The sequence below is a fragment of the Rhinolophus sinicus genome, chromosome 2, assembly GCF_057876585.1.
Source record: "Rhinolophus sinicus isolate RSI-liver-muscle chromosome 2, RSI-T2T, whole genome shotgun sequence".
In the NCBI taxonomy this organism is placed as follows: domain Eukaryota; kingdom Metazoa; phylum Chordata; class Mammalia; order Chiroptera; family Rhinolophidae; genus Rhinolophus; species Rhinolophus sinicus.
The window spans coordinates 85,797,313-85,817,292 of NC_142502.1; the positions used below are offsets into that span (position 1 = coordinate 85,797,313).

General features: G+C 36.7%; 1 protein-coding gene across 1 annotated transcript in view; it reads right to left on the reverse strand.

Annotated features, from left to right (window-relative positions):
- HCRTR2 (hypocretin receptor 2) overlaps positions 1–10,139 on the reverse strand; it is a 97,249-nt gene extending 87,110 nt beyond the window's left edge. Inside the window, exon 1 of the mRNA XM_019734592.3 lies at positions 9,428–10,139. Within this exon, the coding sequence (XP_019590151.2) occupies positions 9,428–9,650 (223 nt within the window). The 5' untranslated portion in view covers positions 9,651–10,139. The remainder of the gene's footprint in view (positions 1–9,427) is intronic.
- Positions 10,140–19,980: the final 9,841 nt, after the last annotated feature.

The window sequence follows — 19,980 nt, forward strand, 5'->3', positions numbered from 1 at the left end:
GTGTGAGGTCATAAAATGATCTAAAGGCCAAAATGATGGATGAGTAGGCGTATAGGTGACTGATTGAAACCCCCAAAATATGTTATTACAAAAATAATTTTAATGAAAACATTATAGAATATTGGAAAATATTAATAGAACCATGGCATACAAGAGTCAGGCATACGTCTTTCAGGAAAGAAATATGAAAAGTCATTTGAAGAGAAATTTCTTCTCAAATTTAAACAGTCACCAATGTGAAAATAGTTACACTTTTTGTCTATATTTTAGTCTTCCTTTTCCCTTTCTTTATTTTTTCCTCATTTTCTCTCTTTTCTTTCCTCCTTATGCAGCATGTAGAAAGCCTCAAAGAAGTAATTATTTAGAGAATTTTGATTACATCTTTTATTATCATTTTTTTTTCCATTAAAGTAGGCTTGATTTAATGAGTCCCAAACAGGACACAAACTCTAATGTGAAAATGTTCACACATCTTTCTCCCTTTGGATTTATCCTTTATTAACCCCAAAACGCTCTCATGAAAAATGCAAAGCAATGATGGCACTCTCCGTAAAATTTTCTAAGGGCTTCCTTTAAACTATAGTATCAAAGCCAGACAAGCTCTTCAGTGGGAAACACAGGTCTTTTGTAACTGAACCCTTGTCTAATGCTACAGCTTTGTCTCTAGACTCCCTTTATCTACAGGTACACTTGAGTTACCCAACTGCTTAACATTCTCTTCACAGTCCATGCTATTTCACGCGTCTTTGCTTTTGCTCATGTGGTTTCCTCTGCTTAGAACATCCTTACCCAATTTTCTTCACCTGTATAACTTGAATTTATGCATTAAAACTCAATTTAGGTGTCATTTCCTCCTGAGTCTTTCTCTAATCCTCCAAATGGAACTAAGTGCTCTTCTTATATACTTTCACTACACCCTGTAACCCATCAATCAGAGCACTTGCCACATTATATTGAAATAATCTATCAATATTTTTGTCTGTCCCACTGGCAAGTAGGTTCCTTGGTTTCTATTATCTTTGTACCCTAGATGCTTGGCACATTAATTACCACAGCATTTCTTAATATTATGTTACTTTGATTGGCAGAGATCCAAAATGCTGAGTGCATCTATCTATCAGCTTATTTTAGGCTTATGCCTTTAGATACTTGATTCCTCTAAATTCCCTTTTTCTGAGTCTATGCAAGTTAAAAATACTTTTAACTATTGTATGGTTTCTGTGACAGAGACAGGTTTCCTTTACACTTTCAGCCCCACTTGCAGTTAGGGTGACACAATGTAATTGGTTTTAGCCGAATGATTATGGACATGATTGATATGTGTTGCTTTAAAAGTCAGTATATTTTTTTCCAGTTCACTCTTTTCCTACCATGACAGCTTTAGAGACTACATAACTTATCCCCAAATTAAAAACAAACAAACAAAAAACTTAAAACAACAAATATTTATTATCTCACAGCTTCTAAAGAGTCAGGAATCGGTGAGAAACTTAGCTAGATTGCCGTGTCTCAGAATCTGTCATTAAGTTTCACTCTAGCTGGGGGCTGGGGAACGGTGCTGTTACAGTCATCTCAAGACTCAATCTGGCAGAAAGATTTCCTTCCAAGATCAGATATGAAGTTGTTAGCAGGCCACATTTCCACAATGGCTGTTGGATGGATATTTCAATTCCTTATTATGTGGGTTGCTCATAACAAGGAATCTTACTTTCTCCAGAGCAAAAAAATACAAGAGCAAGAGAGTGGGTGGGGTGGGGTGGGGGGGCTCAAGGCAGAAGCTGTAATTTTTTATAATGTAATCTTGAAAGTGACATACTCTCACGTATGTCACGTAATCTTGTATGTTGTTGGTCACCCAGATCAATCCTGGCACATTGTGGGAAGGGATTACACAAGGGTGTGAATGCCAGAAGATGCAGGCACATTAAGAGCCATCTTAGAGGCTGGTTACCACAAAAGCCACCTGTTAAGTTGGTACATAAAACATGGAGGGCACCTGGATCATGAGTTATTGGATGAAACACTCTCCAACTCACATTAGCTATTAAATAAGCAAGGAATAAACTTTTGTGATCAGGGTTTATTTGGTACTATGGCATAGCCTACCTATTCAGACCAATAAAACTATCTTAAAGATATGTCTACAGAAAGAGACTATGATGATTGAAAGGACTTGAAGTATTCTAGGACTTGTAACAGCAACTTCTTATTTAACATGAAAACTTTGGAACTCTTTTGTATTTTCTTTTTCTTGAGGTTTGTGAATTTAGTTACTATGTATCTATGTGCAGATGTTTCCAAAATCAGGTATGAGACATCATTGCTGAAGGCCAGACAAAGATAGCTAGCCTCCTTTATCTTGGCCTCTTCTAATACAGAAAACATAAACTTTACCCAAGCTGACACACAACCCTTTGATATGTCCATGTACTCAAACTTTTCTTTTAAAAGATTTTAAATCACTTCAAGTACTTGAATTTTTTCACTAAATAAGACCTACCTGCAAGATTGTTGTGAAGAATAAATGAGATGATGTATGCAACATGTCTTTTGGAGAGTGAAATATTACATAAGTATTAAATATAATATTAATATGTATTTAATAATGAAAGCAAATTACTGGAAAATAGTCAATCACAATAATCCCAAAATATTTTAAAGAATAAAGTACATATTTATTCTGAACAGTTTGTTTTTTTGTTTATGAGAAAATAGTTCTATTGGCAAGGAATTGACTGCTATATGAAATTTATATCAAATATATTTACTTGGTTAAGAGGTCATCTCTCATTGAGAACAAAGGTGAAATGAACAAATTCACTCCTAAGAGTCAGCTATTTAAAATACAGGTTATATATGTCAGGTATTTTATCCAATAGCATCTCAAAAGATTCCACTGTCAGTACATAAAGGTCATTTTATGTCTACTGTGATGGTGAATGCCTTTTTGAACATATATAACACCTTATGTTTTAGGAACACTATTGTGTGATATAAAGATTGACCTGTTCAGTCAAATAAATAGAGACTTCTGATTGTTTTTTAAATATTAATTATGTTGGGAAAATAAAACAAAATGCATGTATGCGTTTGACAACTGAAAAAGAAAATAAAAAGATCATTAGATTATCTGAGATATTCAATGTTTAGATCCTCAATCTTAAATTGTGTCTAAGGATTGTACTATAAATGACAAAATGATCCTCGGCCACAATTATCTAACATTTATCCAGTGAGTCACCCCCCTGAACCGGCAAAAGCAGTTTTGGCAGCACCTATATTACCTGGAAATTTTCTCTTGTAAAGTAACTTTAGTCTGACCTTGACTAACTTATCAAATGAGCTCATACTCACAGCTGAACTATCAGGAGAAATACCATGACGACATGCCAGAACAACTCCGTAAATTGTCTAGAGGGCACACCTAAGCATCATTTCCACTTTCTTTTCCTCTGTGTTTTTAATCAGAATTAGAAGCAAGGGAGAGAGAAAGGATGAAGTATAGAACACAAGTGGGCCACAGAATCTGATAAATTTGTATATGAAACCTAATGATGCTATTTATTGTATGACTAAACTTTGGATTAAGTTAAAATAGCTTTTGGAATTTTATTTTTCTCATTTGTAAAATAAAGCTATTAATCTTCTCATTAAACATTGGTTATGAGGCATCAGTGAAATATATATATTCACTGTGGAACGTGGCATATAGTACTCGATAAATTTTCTTCATTTACCTTTGCAGTGAGAAAAGGAACTGGAGATGAATACCGTGAGCTTCACCTATCACATGCCATTGACGGAACCTTACCAGGGAGCCATCGCTTACTGGAGCCACATCACTAAGGGTGTGGCATACGTCAGAATGCTACAAGAAGAAAGATGGAAAGATGTTCCCTGACCAGTGAAATAACACCGGCAGTGGATACTTGTGAAATTTGAGTTGCTGAGCGAGATTCAGGGACTTTGGAATGCTAACGTAGCTGCAGTACCTGAGGATTTGCAAATATATTCTAATATATGAAAATATGAAATAATACAAATTCGTATGAATACATATAAAATTCATATATATATCCTAATAAAATCAAGAAAAAACTTGAAACTGGAATGCTGTATTTGTATTTGAATATTATATTTGGCCTCTTTTGAAAATTGGTATCATGTTCATTATTTTACTTCTCTCATAATTTTCTTCAAATATAGGAAGACTCCATTACATTCAAATTACCAGTAGCACATGTTATCTTATTAGTGTCTATCCATGATAAATGTTGATGTTATCTATGAGACAGACATTTAAAAAGTTATCACTGAGATTTTGTTTAAGTCGAAAACATGACTTATTTTACCTGGTAAAACTAAGTTGTTATGGTTTTAGTAAAAACGTAGAGGCATCAATTTAATTCTTATTCAGCTAAGCATGTTTTGCATTCTGTAACTAAAACCATACAGGTTTAAAGCTTAATGGCTATATTTATATTACCTTTTACTGTCACTATTCATGACTTCTATGGAGTCCTGGCAGAGATTAGTAATGTATTATCTCTAACCTCTTTCTGCTTCCTGTGTAGGAAAGGGTGGGTTTACAAACACCCACAAAGCTGAATTAGACATTAGATGAAGCAGAAAAAAAATCTCTTAGGCTTAGAAGTAGTGAGAATTTCCCCTCCATACAGTATAACTCTGCCATTTCCATCTCTGGGACATAAGATTAACTCTGTAAGAAGCAACCTTATTACAGATGTTCCTCCCATCCCACCCACCCAACTTAGCTTAACTGTTATTGGGTAAATTACTTAATAGGCAGTGTGCTTTAACTGAGTTAAATCAACATATTATCAGTGTGTTTGTCTGTGTGTATGTGGGCGTTATTTAAAACATTAACAGTGATAGACCAACCAATTAACAATTTAAAAACTCAGTGAATGGTACCCAGTGCAGGCAAATTTAAACTGTGAGAGAAAGAAAAAAAATATCATGATAGGAATGACTTTTACAGAGAGATGGGAAGGCATTATTAAGTAGTTAGTGAAAAGGCACTAAACACACCTGTCAGGGGATGGGGTGGGTGGAGGTGGTATGGGAAAGCAGAGTAATGTGCCAACTCCATTTTGCTAATAGCTTTTAGGAAAACACTCAATTGAAAAAAGGCTAGAACATAAAGAGACAAAGAGATACAGAAACACAGAATGGCCATGAAGACAGAAGATGGCTGCAAACCACATCAGGGAGAGACTTCAACAGTACGAATGAAGGAATAGAAATGGGCATTTAGTGTTTACTATGTAGGGAGGGGAAAATATATGGCACTATACATATATATTTTTCCCCTCAATACATACTACATATACACACTAAAAATATATATAGTGCCAAAAATGTATACACATTTTAAGAAAGGAAAAAACTATTAAAATTTTTAATACTCAACATATACCGATCACAAAGGATAAATACAAGTCACATTTGACTTCTGCAATTACAAGAGGTTCTCAAAGTGGTTGCCATCAGTGTATAGACGCTTCTGCTTATGGTGCTTGAGCAATGTTGACCAAAGTGCCCACTTGCATGCATTTTTTGCCATATATATATATATATATATATATATATATATATATATATATCCACACATCTACTGCATGCATACATACATATATATTTGTGTGCATACATCTCTATATATCTATATATTATATATTCGTAAGTTCTCTACAAGGCAGGCATTATCAGCCTTAATTTTCAATTGGAAAAATAACTGACTTGGAGAGTTCAATAATTTATGAATGGTCACACAAGAAGGGAGAAGCATAGCTGAACTGATGTAATCTGTTGAATATTCTCATTTTCATATGGAGATAACAACAGGAAAGATAGAAACAATCCAGGTGAAAATTAAGATTTTTTTGAATGCAGAAGTAAGAGAGGCAGAGAATTGCTCATTTCCTCCAAATGCTTAATGTTTGAACTGACTGGAATCCATCTGTATATCCAGTTTCAACTCAAGGAATAAGTAAGAATTACATTAAATATATTCCTTTTAATGTCCCCAAGAGTTCTCTTTCCCCAAACACATTAATTTTAAAAACGTAATATTGTTCAAAATACACTGGTCAAATAATTGGAGGCATCTACTTGGCTATAGTGCAAGATATACATAGGAATAGGCTGTATGGGGCATAATTTTAAAGATACTAGAAAAATACTGCTTCCAAAAATAACCATCTTCCTCCCTAGGACTTAAATTCTATAGTTAAACATGTGTGTCTTTTATTAGAACACATACACCTATAAAATTCTATGTAGAGTAACATTTATTTTATTTTGAAAATGCCACTTTTTTTGCCAGGAAACTGCTTTCGATCTCTGGAAACAAACATCTGATAGTGGAGAGGGGGCATAAGGAGAAAGAGGAATTGTGGAGACAAGAAAATAAGGTGGGGATGAGCAAGACTTGGTCATTCTGCTCAGAGCATATCCTGTTACATCACTTTACAAAAGGACACTGTGGGCGAAATGACTTCTAACTGGTATATTTTATGTGTAAGTTCAATAAGGCTGAGATTTCCCAGGTAGTCAGTTACATGCAAGTGCAAATGGTGGATGGACCTGAAGGGTCAGTGATTACATCTGCTGCCTATACTGTGGTATTTCACCTTCAAAACTAACGATGCATCTTTATCTTGCACGAATAATGTGATTTCTTGTCCTGCCACTTTTTGAATAAAATTATTTACACCAGAGGGGCAAAAAAACCCCACAAACTGGTCTCAATCGAATCCATTTTGCAAATTTGACAGTGACATCAAAGAGCAGGAAGTGGCTTGTGAGTAATAACACTGCTCATTTGTTTAAATGTCAAACGTAACCTCATAAACTTTCAGGGGATATGTTTGTAAGAATGGGTTTCAGTTCAGCCAGAGAGGATTTCAGTGTCATTCAGTGCTGAGGAAAACAGCTGTCCGTATCTTAAGAGTAGAGTGTTTTAAGTAAATCTGTCTTTTTAAGCTAAACGGGATTGGCCATTTCAGCACTTAGGGCTGTGGACAGTGCTCTCTTTCTTGACAAAATGAAACAAGTTTGTCTCACTGTAGAGGTGTTTCCTTCTTGAGTGTAAAACACTCCCCAGACTAGAAAGCATGGACCCCTAAACCATTCAGTTAAGATATAAAGACTATGCAGTTCTTTGCAAAGGTCTGTGCAAAGCCAGAATGAAATAACAGCCAAGAGGTACAAATTTTCTCACAGAGCATAAGCCTGAGAGAAAATTAAAGGGAAATATAATGATTTGTAGTTAAACATGTCAAAATTTTACTGCAATGCAATAACATTCTTCTTTGGATAGGTTTTGGTTGGAGAGAATGATAGAGTCATTAACCCCTTGTGGTAATTTATTAACAGTGGACATAGATGCGGAAGAGAACAGGAAATACATTTAATAGCTTGCAGACAACCAGGAGCAAATAATTCATTCTTTATATGCTTTCTAGCTCTAGAGTAGAATATCAATGGGGAATTCTGGATCTGAGGTCAAAAGAAATGGAATTGAATCTGAATCATGTTCCTTAACAAGTCATTTCATTTCTCTAAGTCTTGCTTCTTTATCTATCACATGTGGGTCACTTTGAGGTTTAAGTGAGACAGTATATACAAAGGGGTCTGGCACACAGTAGGTTCTCAGCAGATTTTCAATTTGGATCATTCACTTCTCATTAAGTGTTGGCATGATGCAGTGAAATGTTGCTATACAAGTGGTGATGTGTCTTAATAGTTGTAATCCTAAGGAATAGATAACAAGTAGAACGGAAATAAGAAAGATATAACTATTAGCAGACATATTCTTATAACAAAGGACCCCAATCATGTGTATTCCACCTTTTTTGCATCCTCAAAAGATTATCTTTCTGTCTAACCTTTAAAAAAAAAAAAACACAAAGAAAAATAGCCTGAAAACAGTACAGAAAGAGCAAACTAAAGTTCTCAAAGAAGTCTTAGCCCTCTTATCAAATACTATTCTACCAACTTTCTCCAGAATGCCTCTCAGTCGTATATTTCCAACTACTCTGCCTGCTAAATTGGTGAGAGACTACTTTGAAAGTTTCCTGTCCAGACTGACACATTTGGGGAAAGAAGGTAAAAATGAGGTTGGTGCTGAAAGCCTGGTAAGTTTTTCCACTATAGCTACAAATTATCTGCTTTGGAATTCAAAGTCTCCCAGCCTATCTCAGCTCACTCATCTTCTTCCCTTTTAATAACTGAAAATCCAGATCATCTGCTCCTCACCTCCCCCACCCCCTCCTGTCATTTTCAACAGCCCTTCCCACCACACTGCCCTCTACATTTGAAACACCTCCCACTCTCCATTCATCAAGGTACATGCTCCTTCCATTCACAGTTCATGTTAAGCCCTCCCGTCCCTCCCTTCCCAAACTCCTTTTTCTTAAGTGGATTCCTCAGCTGCCTTTGTAAACTCCAGCTACCAAATTGCTATTGCATCCTCTGCCCAACCCTCAAAAATTATGCAAATGTCGGGAGTGGGGAGGAAATGTATGTTTGCATGCAAAACCTAGATAAGGACAAAGAGAAAGAGCCTAGCATTAAGCTTGGTCTCCTCTTTGGGGGAAAAAAAAATAGGTACCAATATTTCCCCAGCCTGGCAACAAGCACGCTCTGGGTGGGGGATATATAGATATAGTTAGATATAGATATAGATATAGATATAGATATATAGATATATAGATATAGATATGGATGGAGTGGATGAATGAATGACGAATGAATGGATGAATGATTGGGATCTCTTTGGTACTTTTCTCAAATGCCCCTCCTTCCTAAGCTGCTTGCTCCCAGCACGGGTATAATTCAGCTTCAGTGTGTGAGTGCACCTTCCTGCTTTGCCTCTGTCCCCACTCTGCCTTCTTTTCATGACAACCTCTAGACAGAGCCTAAACCTCCTTGCCAAAGGTCACTCTGCCTCGCTCACAAATCCTTTGTGACTTCAACAGCCTAAGCAAGCGTGTTCCTTAGAGGTACAGCTTTGCATTCTGCCAGATTTACCTCTTCCCAAACCCCAGAAACACCCAGCCACGTTACACAAAAGGCTGACTAATTTCCCCCGCACTCAAAATCCACCTGGAGACCGAGTCGCTGCCCCTCTCCCTGCACTTGTAACCTAGGTGCCCGCAAAAGAAACGCGATTCCCCGCTTCTCCCTGCAAAAAAAGAATCACCCTTTCTGGGCTCAGTCGTGGTTCCTAAAACCAGAAAACTTTTTCTTTCTTCTTTTTTTTTATTAATAGAAAATCCCCACCCTGAGAGCTGCGACCTCTTTGTTTGCATCCCAGGAGGAGGGAGGGGTCTCAGACTCTGCAGCCGGGAGTGGAGGGGACGCTCCAGTCCTTTGGAGGGCTGCCCGGGACCAGACTCACCCAGGACGTTCCCAATGAGAGCCACCACGAACACGATGATGTAGCCGGCGATCAGGACCCACTCATATTCTTTCGGGTGTAGGTATTCTCTCCACAGGTACCGCAGGAATTCCTCGTCGTCATAGTCGGTGGGGTTTAAAAACGGCTCTTGAGTTTCATTGAGCTCCGAAGCAGATGACCAGTTGCGACAAGGGGGTGAGTCCTCCAATTTGGTGCCGGACATCACGGGCTCGAGTCCGGTTCCGCTCAGTGCTGCAAGCTGCTCTTCCCTTGCCCCATGAGCACTGATAATTCGCGGTGGCAAAGGCTGCTCGGAGAGGAGAGAAGGGGCTCCAGAGCAGAAAATGACGTGAAAAGTTACTGAGCCAATGCCTCCCGAGTCTTATGCCCGGCAACTTCTGCGGCGGCTTGGCTGTCTTTGCAGTCGATGTTGCACCGGGCAGAGCGGCCGTTGAGGACCTAGCACCTGGCTGCAGCAGTGACACCCGGAGGAGAAGCTACCTCTGGCTGGGCTCAAGCTCAATTACTCCTCATTCCATCAGAGTCCGCAGCCCACAGCCTCCTCCCGCGGAGGGAGAGCCGAGGCTGAAGTTGGGGGTGGGGGAAAGTCATGAAAATTATTTTAACCTGTTTCTCTGTGAGTTAAATCTGCCTCTTTTCTACTCCCCGCCTCCCATTTCTCACGTGCAGTCTCTATAAACCATACACAGACATGTGTAGGTCTCTGGACATGACAAACACGTCAGCACTTGGTTAATATAGGATTTGTTGATGCATTTGTCTCTGTGTTGTAAATATAACGGGAACGAGGAGGAGCTTCTGTATTCCTCCGGCAGGACTATGCAAAAGTCATTTCAGGCAAATATTGCAACGTGTTTGGTTTTGCCAATTTAGCACTTGCTGAACCTTTAAGGCTCTCTTCCTCTTCCCCTCCTCCAAACTGGGGAATGAGACCTTATTTGAATTGAAAGAGATCTTCAGCTGGAATTTGTATTTGCAACAGCCGGTGTCCTATGAAGCACAGCAACAAATTCTTGAAGGACACCAAGAGTCATAATAGTTCATGGTGTCAAGCCAAGGAGACAATAACATACAAAACAGCATTAAACATTCTCAGTAGGATGTAGCTGTAAAAGCACAAAGGCTCTCCCCTGCTGAATACCACACCCAGCTGCTCTTTCTTCTCATTGACTCAGGACTGATATCACCTGCCATTCTCTCAGTTATTGATTTTTGTCTCTAAGAAGAGTATTTTGGGATCTGAGGGAGAGTTCAGAATCCTTCCATTCTCATTAAGCGTGACAGGAATATCACATTTGATTGATTATAATCTTAGACTTGGGAAGGACCTTGGAATCACCTAAGCTGAACTTCAGATTGAGAGTAGAGCCTCCTGATAACATTGTGGATATGCCCCCCTGGTTTGGCTGTGATCACCATCATTTACTGCCTCCGCCATCATGGGACTGCTCTAAAGTTTACAAAACTGTTTCTTACATGAAAACAAGGTCTTAAACTAGCACCTGTCCCTCTTAGTCTTTTAAAACCAATTCCTAGTTTGTATCTTGGTGCTACATAGAATGAATCTTCCACATGATAATTCTTCACATATTCAGAATAAGCCTCACTGCCCCCCTCCCCCGTCCATGCTCCTTATGTTTACTTTTTCTCCAATTATTTTCACTATCTCTACAACCTATATGTGCTCGGTCTTCCTTTAGACAATTGTCAATATCTTGCATAATATGTTACTGAGAGGAAAAACAGCAATCTGTTTTGGGTCTTGCCAGTACACAATGTCTACTATTATTTGGATGCAACCAATGTTTGTATCTAATTATTTTTTCAGAAGTCACAATATACTGTTGGTTCATATTGAGCATTTACTCAACCACCCGCCCCCTCTCCCAATCATCATTCTTCACATTTGTTTTGCACACTATGGTTTACAAAATTCTTTTATATACATTATTTTAAAACCTCTCAGGAGCTATTAGTAGCCTTGTTTTACAGATGAGGAAACTGTTCCTGGAAGAATTCAATGATTTACCATAAGTCAAGTAACTCATCAGTGGCAAAACCACCCAGTTCTTCTGATCCCAGCTCGGTGCTTCTGTTATTATACACATATTATATTTCACAAGAAATGCTATTAGGGTATTTTCCCATTCTGACCTCATCAAATTTCTTTTTTAATAGAAGGAAATAAATAGGCATTTTATTTTTTTGACAAATGTTGACATAGTTGTCCTATTCCACTTAAGTTATACAAAGTTACTACTATCATGCATTTTACTTTCTAGTGAAGTTAGACAGAAAAATATCAACTAATAAATACATAAAAAAAAAAAAAGTAACATTAGGAAGAGATAAGTGCTATGATGAAAACCAAACAGGGCGAAGTAATAGTGAGTAGAGAATCCCAAAGACCATATTAGAAATAGATGGTCAAAAGGGTCTATGTGAAGAGGTGACATATAAATTGGATATCCGAATGAAATATGCACATATTGATATAATTTTGTTAACTTGATGTTTAACCAGACCTTTTTAAACACTGACCTGTTATCCAAAGCATGAGCCATTTTTCCAGACCTCTTGTCTTTGGTAAATTTGACAAGCAGGCCTTCTGTAGCTTCATGCAAGTTCATTGGTACAACTCTGCTAACTTCATCCTGTGGTATAATGGGTTCCTCTGATGTATTAATATCTGCACTTTCTTCTTTCCTATACTATACTTTTCAAAATGGGAAAAGTAGTTGCAACTTTAGTATGAATCTATATTCATTAATGTCTGCAAATCCTTCTTATTGACAATTCATAAATATGGACCCAGTGTGCTATTTATTCAGTGCCCTTAGCTTTCATTTTATGCCTCTTCAACTTGTCTACACTTTAATCTGCTCTTTTCAAAGTCTTCATCTACAATTAATCATCACTCTTTTCCAAGTTTAAGGAGAAGTGAGACTATTTTCAAGATTTTGTTCTGTTATCTGCTTTATGTTGTGACAAGCATGGGTTTATCTTGGTCCTATAAATATTCCATTTCCTTCTCTCTGTAATTGATCAGGTGATTTATTTTAAATATGTGGTACTCCAATGCCATATACAAATTCCACTCAAATCTTCAAATTATTATTGTTTTATCTTTTGCAAGTACCTTGTGAGATGATAACTATTACAATACTCATTTGATGTGATCTCCTTCCTTAGATCTTTTGATACATTTTTGGACATCTGAAAATAATTTTTAGTTTTGTAGGTATTATTATTCTCTTCAACTCAGAATCTCTCTGCTGGATATAAGGAGAAGGATGACACTGATTATCACAAGACAGTAAAAAAATGTTCCAAATTTGTCTGGTGATGACCTCTTAAGGTTGTTATAAGAATTAAAAGAATTGATATTTTTAGAACAGTATGTGGTATATAGAAAGTGATCTGAGAATGTCTGCTGTATAAAATTTAAAACTATATGATCTCATGGTGTGAATATCATTTGCTATACATATCAATTACTCTTTTTAAGTGTTAATATATTTTTTTTTAAAAAGAGATGTAGCTCACAATAGTCTGAGTAATTGTTTACCCAGCTTATATTTTTGTCACTTTATTTTAGCTCCCCTACTAACCTGAAATATTAAAAATGAGAAAGAGAAGGAAAATAAAACTCAATACCAGATTTCTTCTTTCTTTCAGTGGTTGTGGTTAGGTTGCTCAGAGATCTCAGACTGTATGGGTTGTCTCAGATTTTACATTCTTATCTCTGATATGTAGACCATACTTACTATAGGATAACTTTATGGATCCATTTCAATAAATATTTTTAAGTATCTCAGATGTGCCTAGGAGTTTAGCTAAGAGCTGGGGTCATAAAGATCAATAAGACATAGTTCAGCCTCAATGATCTCACAGTCCACTAGTGAATTAGAAGAGTTGGAATTATGGAATCACTGTGAGTTTCTAGAGCAGAGGAATGCACAGTGTCATGAAAACATGAAAGAGCACCTAATTTTTAGCTTGGAGACAGTCTAAATGGATGGCTCCCTTACAGGGAAAGTCACTCTTGAGCAGACCACTTGAAGAGAAGGAGAAGATTACTAAGTGGTTAGGTGTGGGAGGTGTTCAGATAGAGGGAACAGCATTTCATAAAGCAGGAGAAAACAGTGCATGAGCAAACGCAAGGTAAAGAAAGCAAAGTCAGGCTTTCTAAACAATCTCTGGCAGTGATGTGGAGAATGGATTAGAGAAGGGTGAGACAGAAGATAAGGATTCTGTGTAGATTAATAGAATGATCTTTTTGTCACAAGGAAGGTAGTGGTTGTGGGGCTTGAGGGGATTTGGTATCATTCAAAATTTAACAGTTTGAATATACATCATTTAGAATGCAGGCATCTTTTTTTGTGGTATTTTTTCTTCGTTGAGGAAGGTTGTCTACATGGAAATAGTATGTTTGAAGTTTATTTCTCTTTCTTTGTATATTTTGAAGAAAAATTGAAGAAAGAAACACAGAGGTGTTCCACTATTGACTTCCTGATATTTGAAAAGAAGTTGTTTTCCTTCCTTTTTGTCTGTCAGAATGAAACGAAAGTTAACTTTGAGCAATCTCAGTAATGACTGTACTGAGCTTTTTTATTCCCCAAATAAATGCATTAGTTTTGCAAGAAATTATCTGATATCTCTAGGCTTCAAACACCACATTTTCTTATAATATGGCCTAGAGCTAAATCTTTCTGGAAAAGTCTCTGAATCATGGGATGCCTGGAAATCTATTTTTCAGACAAAAAGGGAGAAAGGGACTTCTTCTCCTTCTCCTTCTCCTCCTCCTGGCCCCTCTACCTCCTCCTCCTCCCCCTCCCCTCCCCCTCTCCCTCTCCTTCTTCTTCTTCTTTTTGGTAGAAAGAAAAGCAGGTTTATTCCAAAATGCCAGCATTAAGGGAAGACAGTGGACTCCATCTCACAAAGACTGCCTTCCCACTCTTAATACCACAAAAAAGTTTCGTAGACATGCAAGGAAGGGCAGAGCAAAGAAAAGGAGAGGTTGGTCAGGCAATTCCTGAAAAAGGCACTTCCCAGAGGCTGGTGTGCCTCAGGGTCAGGAGCAGCTTCCATATGCATGCAAAAACTTCTCCCAAGTCAGCACCAGGCACGCACTACAGGCATGGAATCGGCCTGAAATAAACAGAACCATTGAAATTGGTGGGTGTGCATCGTACACGTACAGTAAACACAGTCGTCAAAGTTTGGCGGGAGGGTAGAAAAGAAAGAAAAAAAAACAAGAAAGGGACTTCTGATAGCTTGTTACTATTAGGAGTAACTCTTGAGTACTGTTGCTAAGAATAAAATAATCTCCTGCCCTAAAAAAATCTTACACTTCAACAAAGTCATCTGTTGCAAAATTCTATGAAATATTTCTGTTTCTTTTTCTTCCCACCCTTCTTTTACCCCCTCCCTCTTTTAATTATGTCTTATTTCAGATAAGGTTCTCTCTGCTTTTCTTGTCTCCTATCCTGCATTATCAAGTATGACATTTTCCCATCACGGTTCTTTAACAATATATGAAACTCCCTCTCTATTCCTATCCCATGTTGAGCACAGACAGACACTGTTTCTCTTTTATTCAGTTTTTGTCTCATGCAAAGCATAGAGGAGTGAGCAAGTAATTTATAATTCAGTAAAGCAAATGTCCTTAGGTGTACACCTAAAAGGGATTGAAAATGCAGAAAGAGACATCTACTCTATCAAAGTGGGGTCAAGAAGACTATCCAGACGAGATGTTATCTAAGCTCAGAACTGAACAATGAGAGTGGTAACCAGATTATGGAAGGGTTGGGAGAGACAGTTGGTACCAGATAGAAGCAAGTGACTTGTTTGGGCGACAACATGAATAGTCAGCATTCATAGAGGGCTTACTTGGGTCAAGCTCTGTGCCAAGCACATTATATGTATTAACAAAATTGACCTTCAGAACGCGAGGAGGCAGGTCTTATGAATTGTTATACCAATTTTAAAGATAGAGAAAGTGAGATGTGGAGAGGTTAAGTAATTTGCCTAAGGCCACACAGCTAGAAAGTGGCAGAGTCCTTGAGAAGAGCTGTCATGATTCAATTACCAAAGTGTTTCTTTGGCATTACTCTATTCTGTTTCCACAACAAAGAAACAAAAACAGTTTAATATAATCAGCTATTTTCTCTATTAGTAGTAGTAATATCGCAAAGTTTTGATTCTTAAAAATCACATTTGTAGTTATATAAATTTCATATATATTTTTAAAAAGTTTTATTTTAAGTAGTGTTGAAGAGCAGAATTACATACGAAATTTATATATCCCTCAAGGTGATGTCTCCTCCAAAGTATATCCATCTCCTTCTTTGTTCTCTCAGGTATAAATGTTTTTGTCTATACTATACACTTAATGGCATAAATGTTGTCTAATTCGTCTTTTCTCTCCAGAACTTAGCACAGCACTTTACATGTAGCTATTGGTCAATCTGTTGATCTGAACTGAATTGAAGGGAGGGACTCCTTTTCAAAAAGTGAATATTATGTGAAAAAGTATACATTATCTGTCACCTTTGGTAATGTAGAACCATGGAAATTCTCGAATGTGTAAGTATATCGTGTATATTACTAAGTCTTTTGCCTGGAAAGAACTTATTTTTTTTGTCTAATGTGCTACTCTATTCAATTACTCTTTCCATATCTAAAGATTCTTTTTCCTTGTTACAATGACAAATGGTTAAAATAGAAAAAATAATACAGAATACAAAAAAAATAATAATGAGTTTCAATGCAATCCTAAAGTGCAAAGTAAAACTTTTGGGGTGCTTGCCCATTCTAACACCCTTCCCTGAGAACAAACATTAGTCTCAGCCACTTTGAAGATTGGCCTCCCAAGGCAAGTGTGAGTGCAAGACCTGCCTTTCCAAATATCATTCCTTGGTCCATATGAGATCCTGCTATACCTATGGGCTTGTGTTCATTGAGATATCCCTGTTTTTTTCCATAAATGTAATTTTTCCTTGAGCACATTTGAATGGGCTCTTCCTTGAAAATAACACTTGGATACTTGGCTAACAGAAATTTACTCTTAGTAGTAATCAGTGAGTTTGGCATATAACAATTAAGGCACATGATCTAATTTTTCATATAAAATAAATTTTCCATTTTATTGTGTTACGAAAATTAATTAAATTCTAATTTTTAAAGATTTTGATTTTTTTTTAGAGTAGTTTTAGGCTCACAGCAAAATTGAGAGAAGGTTCACAGATTTCCCATATACCTCCGTCCCCCACACAAACACAGCTTCTTCCATTATCAACTCCACCAGAGTGGTACATTTGTTACAATTGATGAGCCTACATTGACACATCATAATTGCCAAAGTTCATAGTTTACCTTATGGTTCCCTCTTGGTGTTGTACATTCTGTGGGTTTGGACAAATGTGTGATGACTTGCATCCATCATTATATTATACAGAATATTTGCACTGCCCTAAAAATGCTCTGTGCTCCACCTATTCATTCTTCTTATTATTGTTTCAGGTGTACAAAACAATGTCATAGACATTTACACCCCTCACAAGTGATACTCCCCAATCTACTACCCATTACCCATCTGACATCATATACAGCTGTTGTAATTCTATCGACTCTATTCCCTATGCTGTATTCCACATCCCATCTCTCTCTCTCTCTCTCCATATATAACATGGAGAGAGTAATTATAGTTGGCATTCAATATTATTCAGTTTCAGCTTCAGGTGTATACCACAGTGGTCAGGCAACTACACAGTCTATGAAATAGTTTCCCTAATAAATCCAGTGCTCATCTGGCACCCTATATAATCTTTACACCATTATTGATTATATTCCTCAAACTGTATTTCATATCCCCATGACAACATTATGACTACTAATTTGTGCTTTATAATCCCTTTACCTTCTCCTCTATCCCTCCTCCCACCTAGCAACCATCAGTTTTTCCTCCCTATATCTCTGAGTCTATTTCTGTTTTGTTTGTTCATTTATTCTGTACTTTAGATTCCACATATAAGTGAGATCATATGGTATTTGTCTTTCTTCATCTGACTTATTTCACTTAGCATAATATTTTCTAGGTATCTAATCATTAGAGAAATGCAAATAAAAGCCACAATGAGATACCACCTCATTCAATTCAGAATGGTTATCATCAATACATCAACAAACAACAAGTCCGGTGATGATGTGGAGAAAAAGGAACCCCTGTGCATTGTTGGTGGGATTGCAGATTGGTGCAGCCACTACGAAAAACAGTATGGCGGTACCTCAAAAAATTGAAAATGGAACAACCTTATGACCCATCAATTCCACTCCTGGGTATCTATCCAAAGAAATCCAAAACACTAATTTGAAGAAAAAAAAACCATGCTCTCCTATGTTTATTGCAGCACTATTCACAATAGCCAAGACATGGAAACAACCAAAATGCCCATCAATAGATGTTTGGATAAAGAGACTGTGATACATTTACTCAATGGAGTATTACTTGGCCATAAAGAAGAATGAAATCTTACCATTTGCAATGACATGGATGCACCTATTTATTCTTTCCTCCCACCTAATCCCTGGAAACTACTCATCTTTTTACATTCTCCATAATTTTACCTTTTAAAAGAATGACAAATAGTTGAAATTATATGCTATGTAGCCTTTTCAGATTGGCTTCTTTTTCTTAGGAACATACACTTAGGTTCCATCATATCTTTCATGGCTGACAGCTCATTTCTTTTCTAGCACTAAATAATATCCCATTGTCTGGATGTATCAGAGTTTATTTATCCATTTGCTTACTGAAGGACATCTTGGTTACTTCCAAATTTTGGCAATTTTGAAAAAAGCTGATAGAAACTTCTCTATGCAGTTGTTGGTGTGGACAAAGATTTTAAAATCCTTTGGGTAAATATCAAGCTGGAGAATTGCTGGATCATATAATGGAACTATATTCAGTTTTGTAAGAAACATCAGAACTGTCTTCCAAGGTGGCTGCGCCATTTTGTATTCCTACCAGCAGTGACTGAGAGTTTCTGTTGTTGTACACCCTCACCAGCATTAGGCATTATCAGTGTTCCAGAATTTAGCCATTCTAACAGGTATGTAGTGGTATCTTATTTTAATTTGCATTTTACTGATGACATATGAGGTGGAACATCTTTTTAAATGTTTCCTTACCACTGTATATCTTCTTTAGTATGGTGCCTGTTAAGATTTTGGGCCCATTAGGTTGTATGTTTCCTTATTGTTGAGTTTTAAGAGATTTTTATATATTTTAAATAGCACTTCTTTATCAGATGTGTCTTTTGCAAATATTTTCTCCCATTCTGTGGCTTGTCTTCTCCTTCATTTGATGTTGTAATTCACAGAGCAGCAGTAATTAATTTTAATGAAGTCCAGTCAATGATTTCTTTTGTAGATCATGCCTTTGGTATTGTATCTAAGAAGTCATAGACATACAAAAGGTCATCTAGGTTTTCTGCCATGTTATCTTCTAGAACTTTTATATTTCTTCATTTTATATTTAAGTCTATGATAGATTTAATTTTCGTGAAGGACATAGGGCCTGTGTCTAGATTCATTATTTTGCACATGAATGTCTAGTTTTTCCTGCATCATTTGTTGAGAAGATTAACTTTGCCCCATTGTATTACCTTTGTTCCTTTGTCACAGATCACTTGACTATATAGGGGTCTATTTCTTGGCTTTCTATTCTGTTCCATGATATATATTCCCCCTATTCTTTTTCACCAGTACCACACTGGGTTACTGTGGCTTTATAGTAAGTCTATAACCATTATAACTACTTTAAAATTCTTCTTTCCCATTGAATGGTCTTGGCACTCTTCCTGAAATTCAACTAGCCATAGATGTTATATATTCATCTTTGAACTCTGAATTCTATTCCATTGTTCTCTATTTCTATCCTTTTACATGTATAACCATATTTTGATTATTGTAGCTTTGTAGTATGTTTTCAAATTAAGAAGTGTGAGTCCACAAATTTTGTTCTTCTTCTTCAAGATTGTTTTAGCTATTCAGGATCCCTTGCAGTTCCATATGAATTTTAGGATCAACTTATCCATTTCTGGAAAAAAAAAAAAAAAGGAACTCTGATAGGGACTGCATTGAATTTGTAGGGACTGCATCAATTTGAACAGTATTTCTATCTTAGCAATATTAAGTCCTCCAATCCAAAAACATGGGATGTCTTTCAATTTTTTTAGGTCTTCTTTAATTACTTTCATCAATATTTTACTTTTTTCAGTCTATAAAACACTTCCTTAGTTAAATTTATTCCTAAACATTTTATTATTTTGGATGCTATTTTAACTTGTGTTTAACTCGTGTTGATTCCATTTTCAGACGGTTCATTGCTAGAGTATAGAAATATAACTAATTTTTGCATATTCATCTTCTATCCTGAAACTTTTCAGAACTCATTATTAATTGTAGCAGTTTTGTGTGTCTGAAATCTTTGGAACTTTCTATATATAATATTATGTCAACTGCCTAGC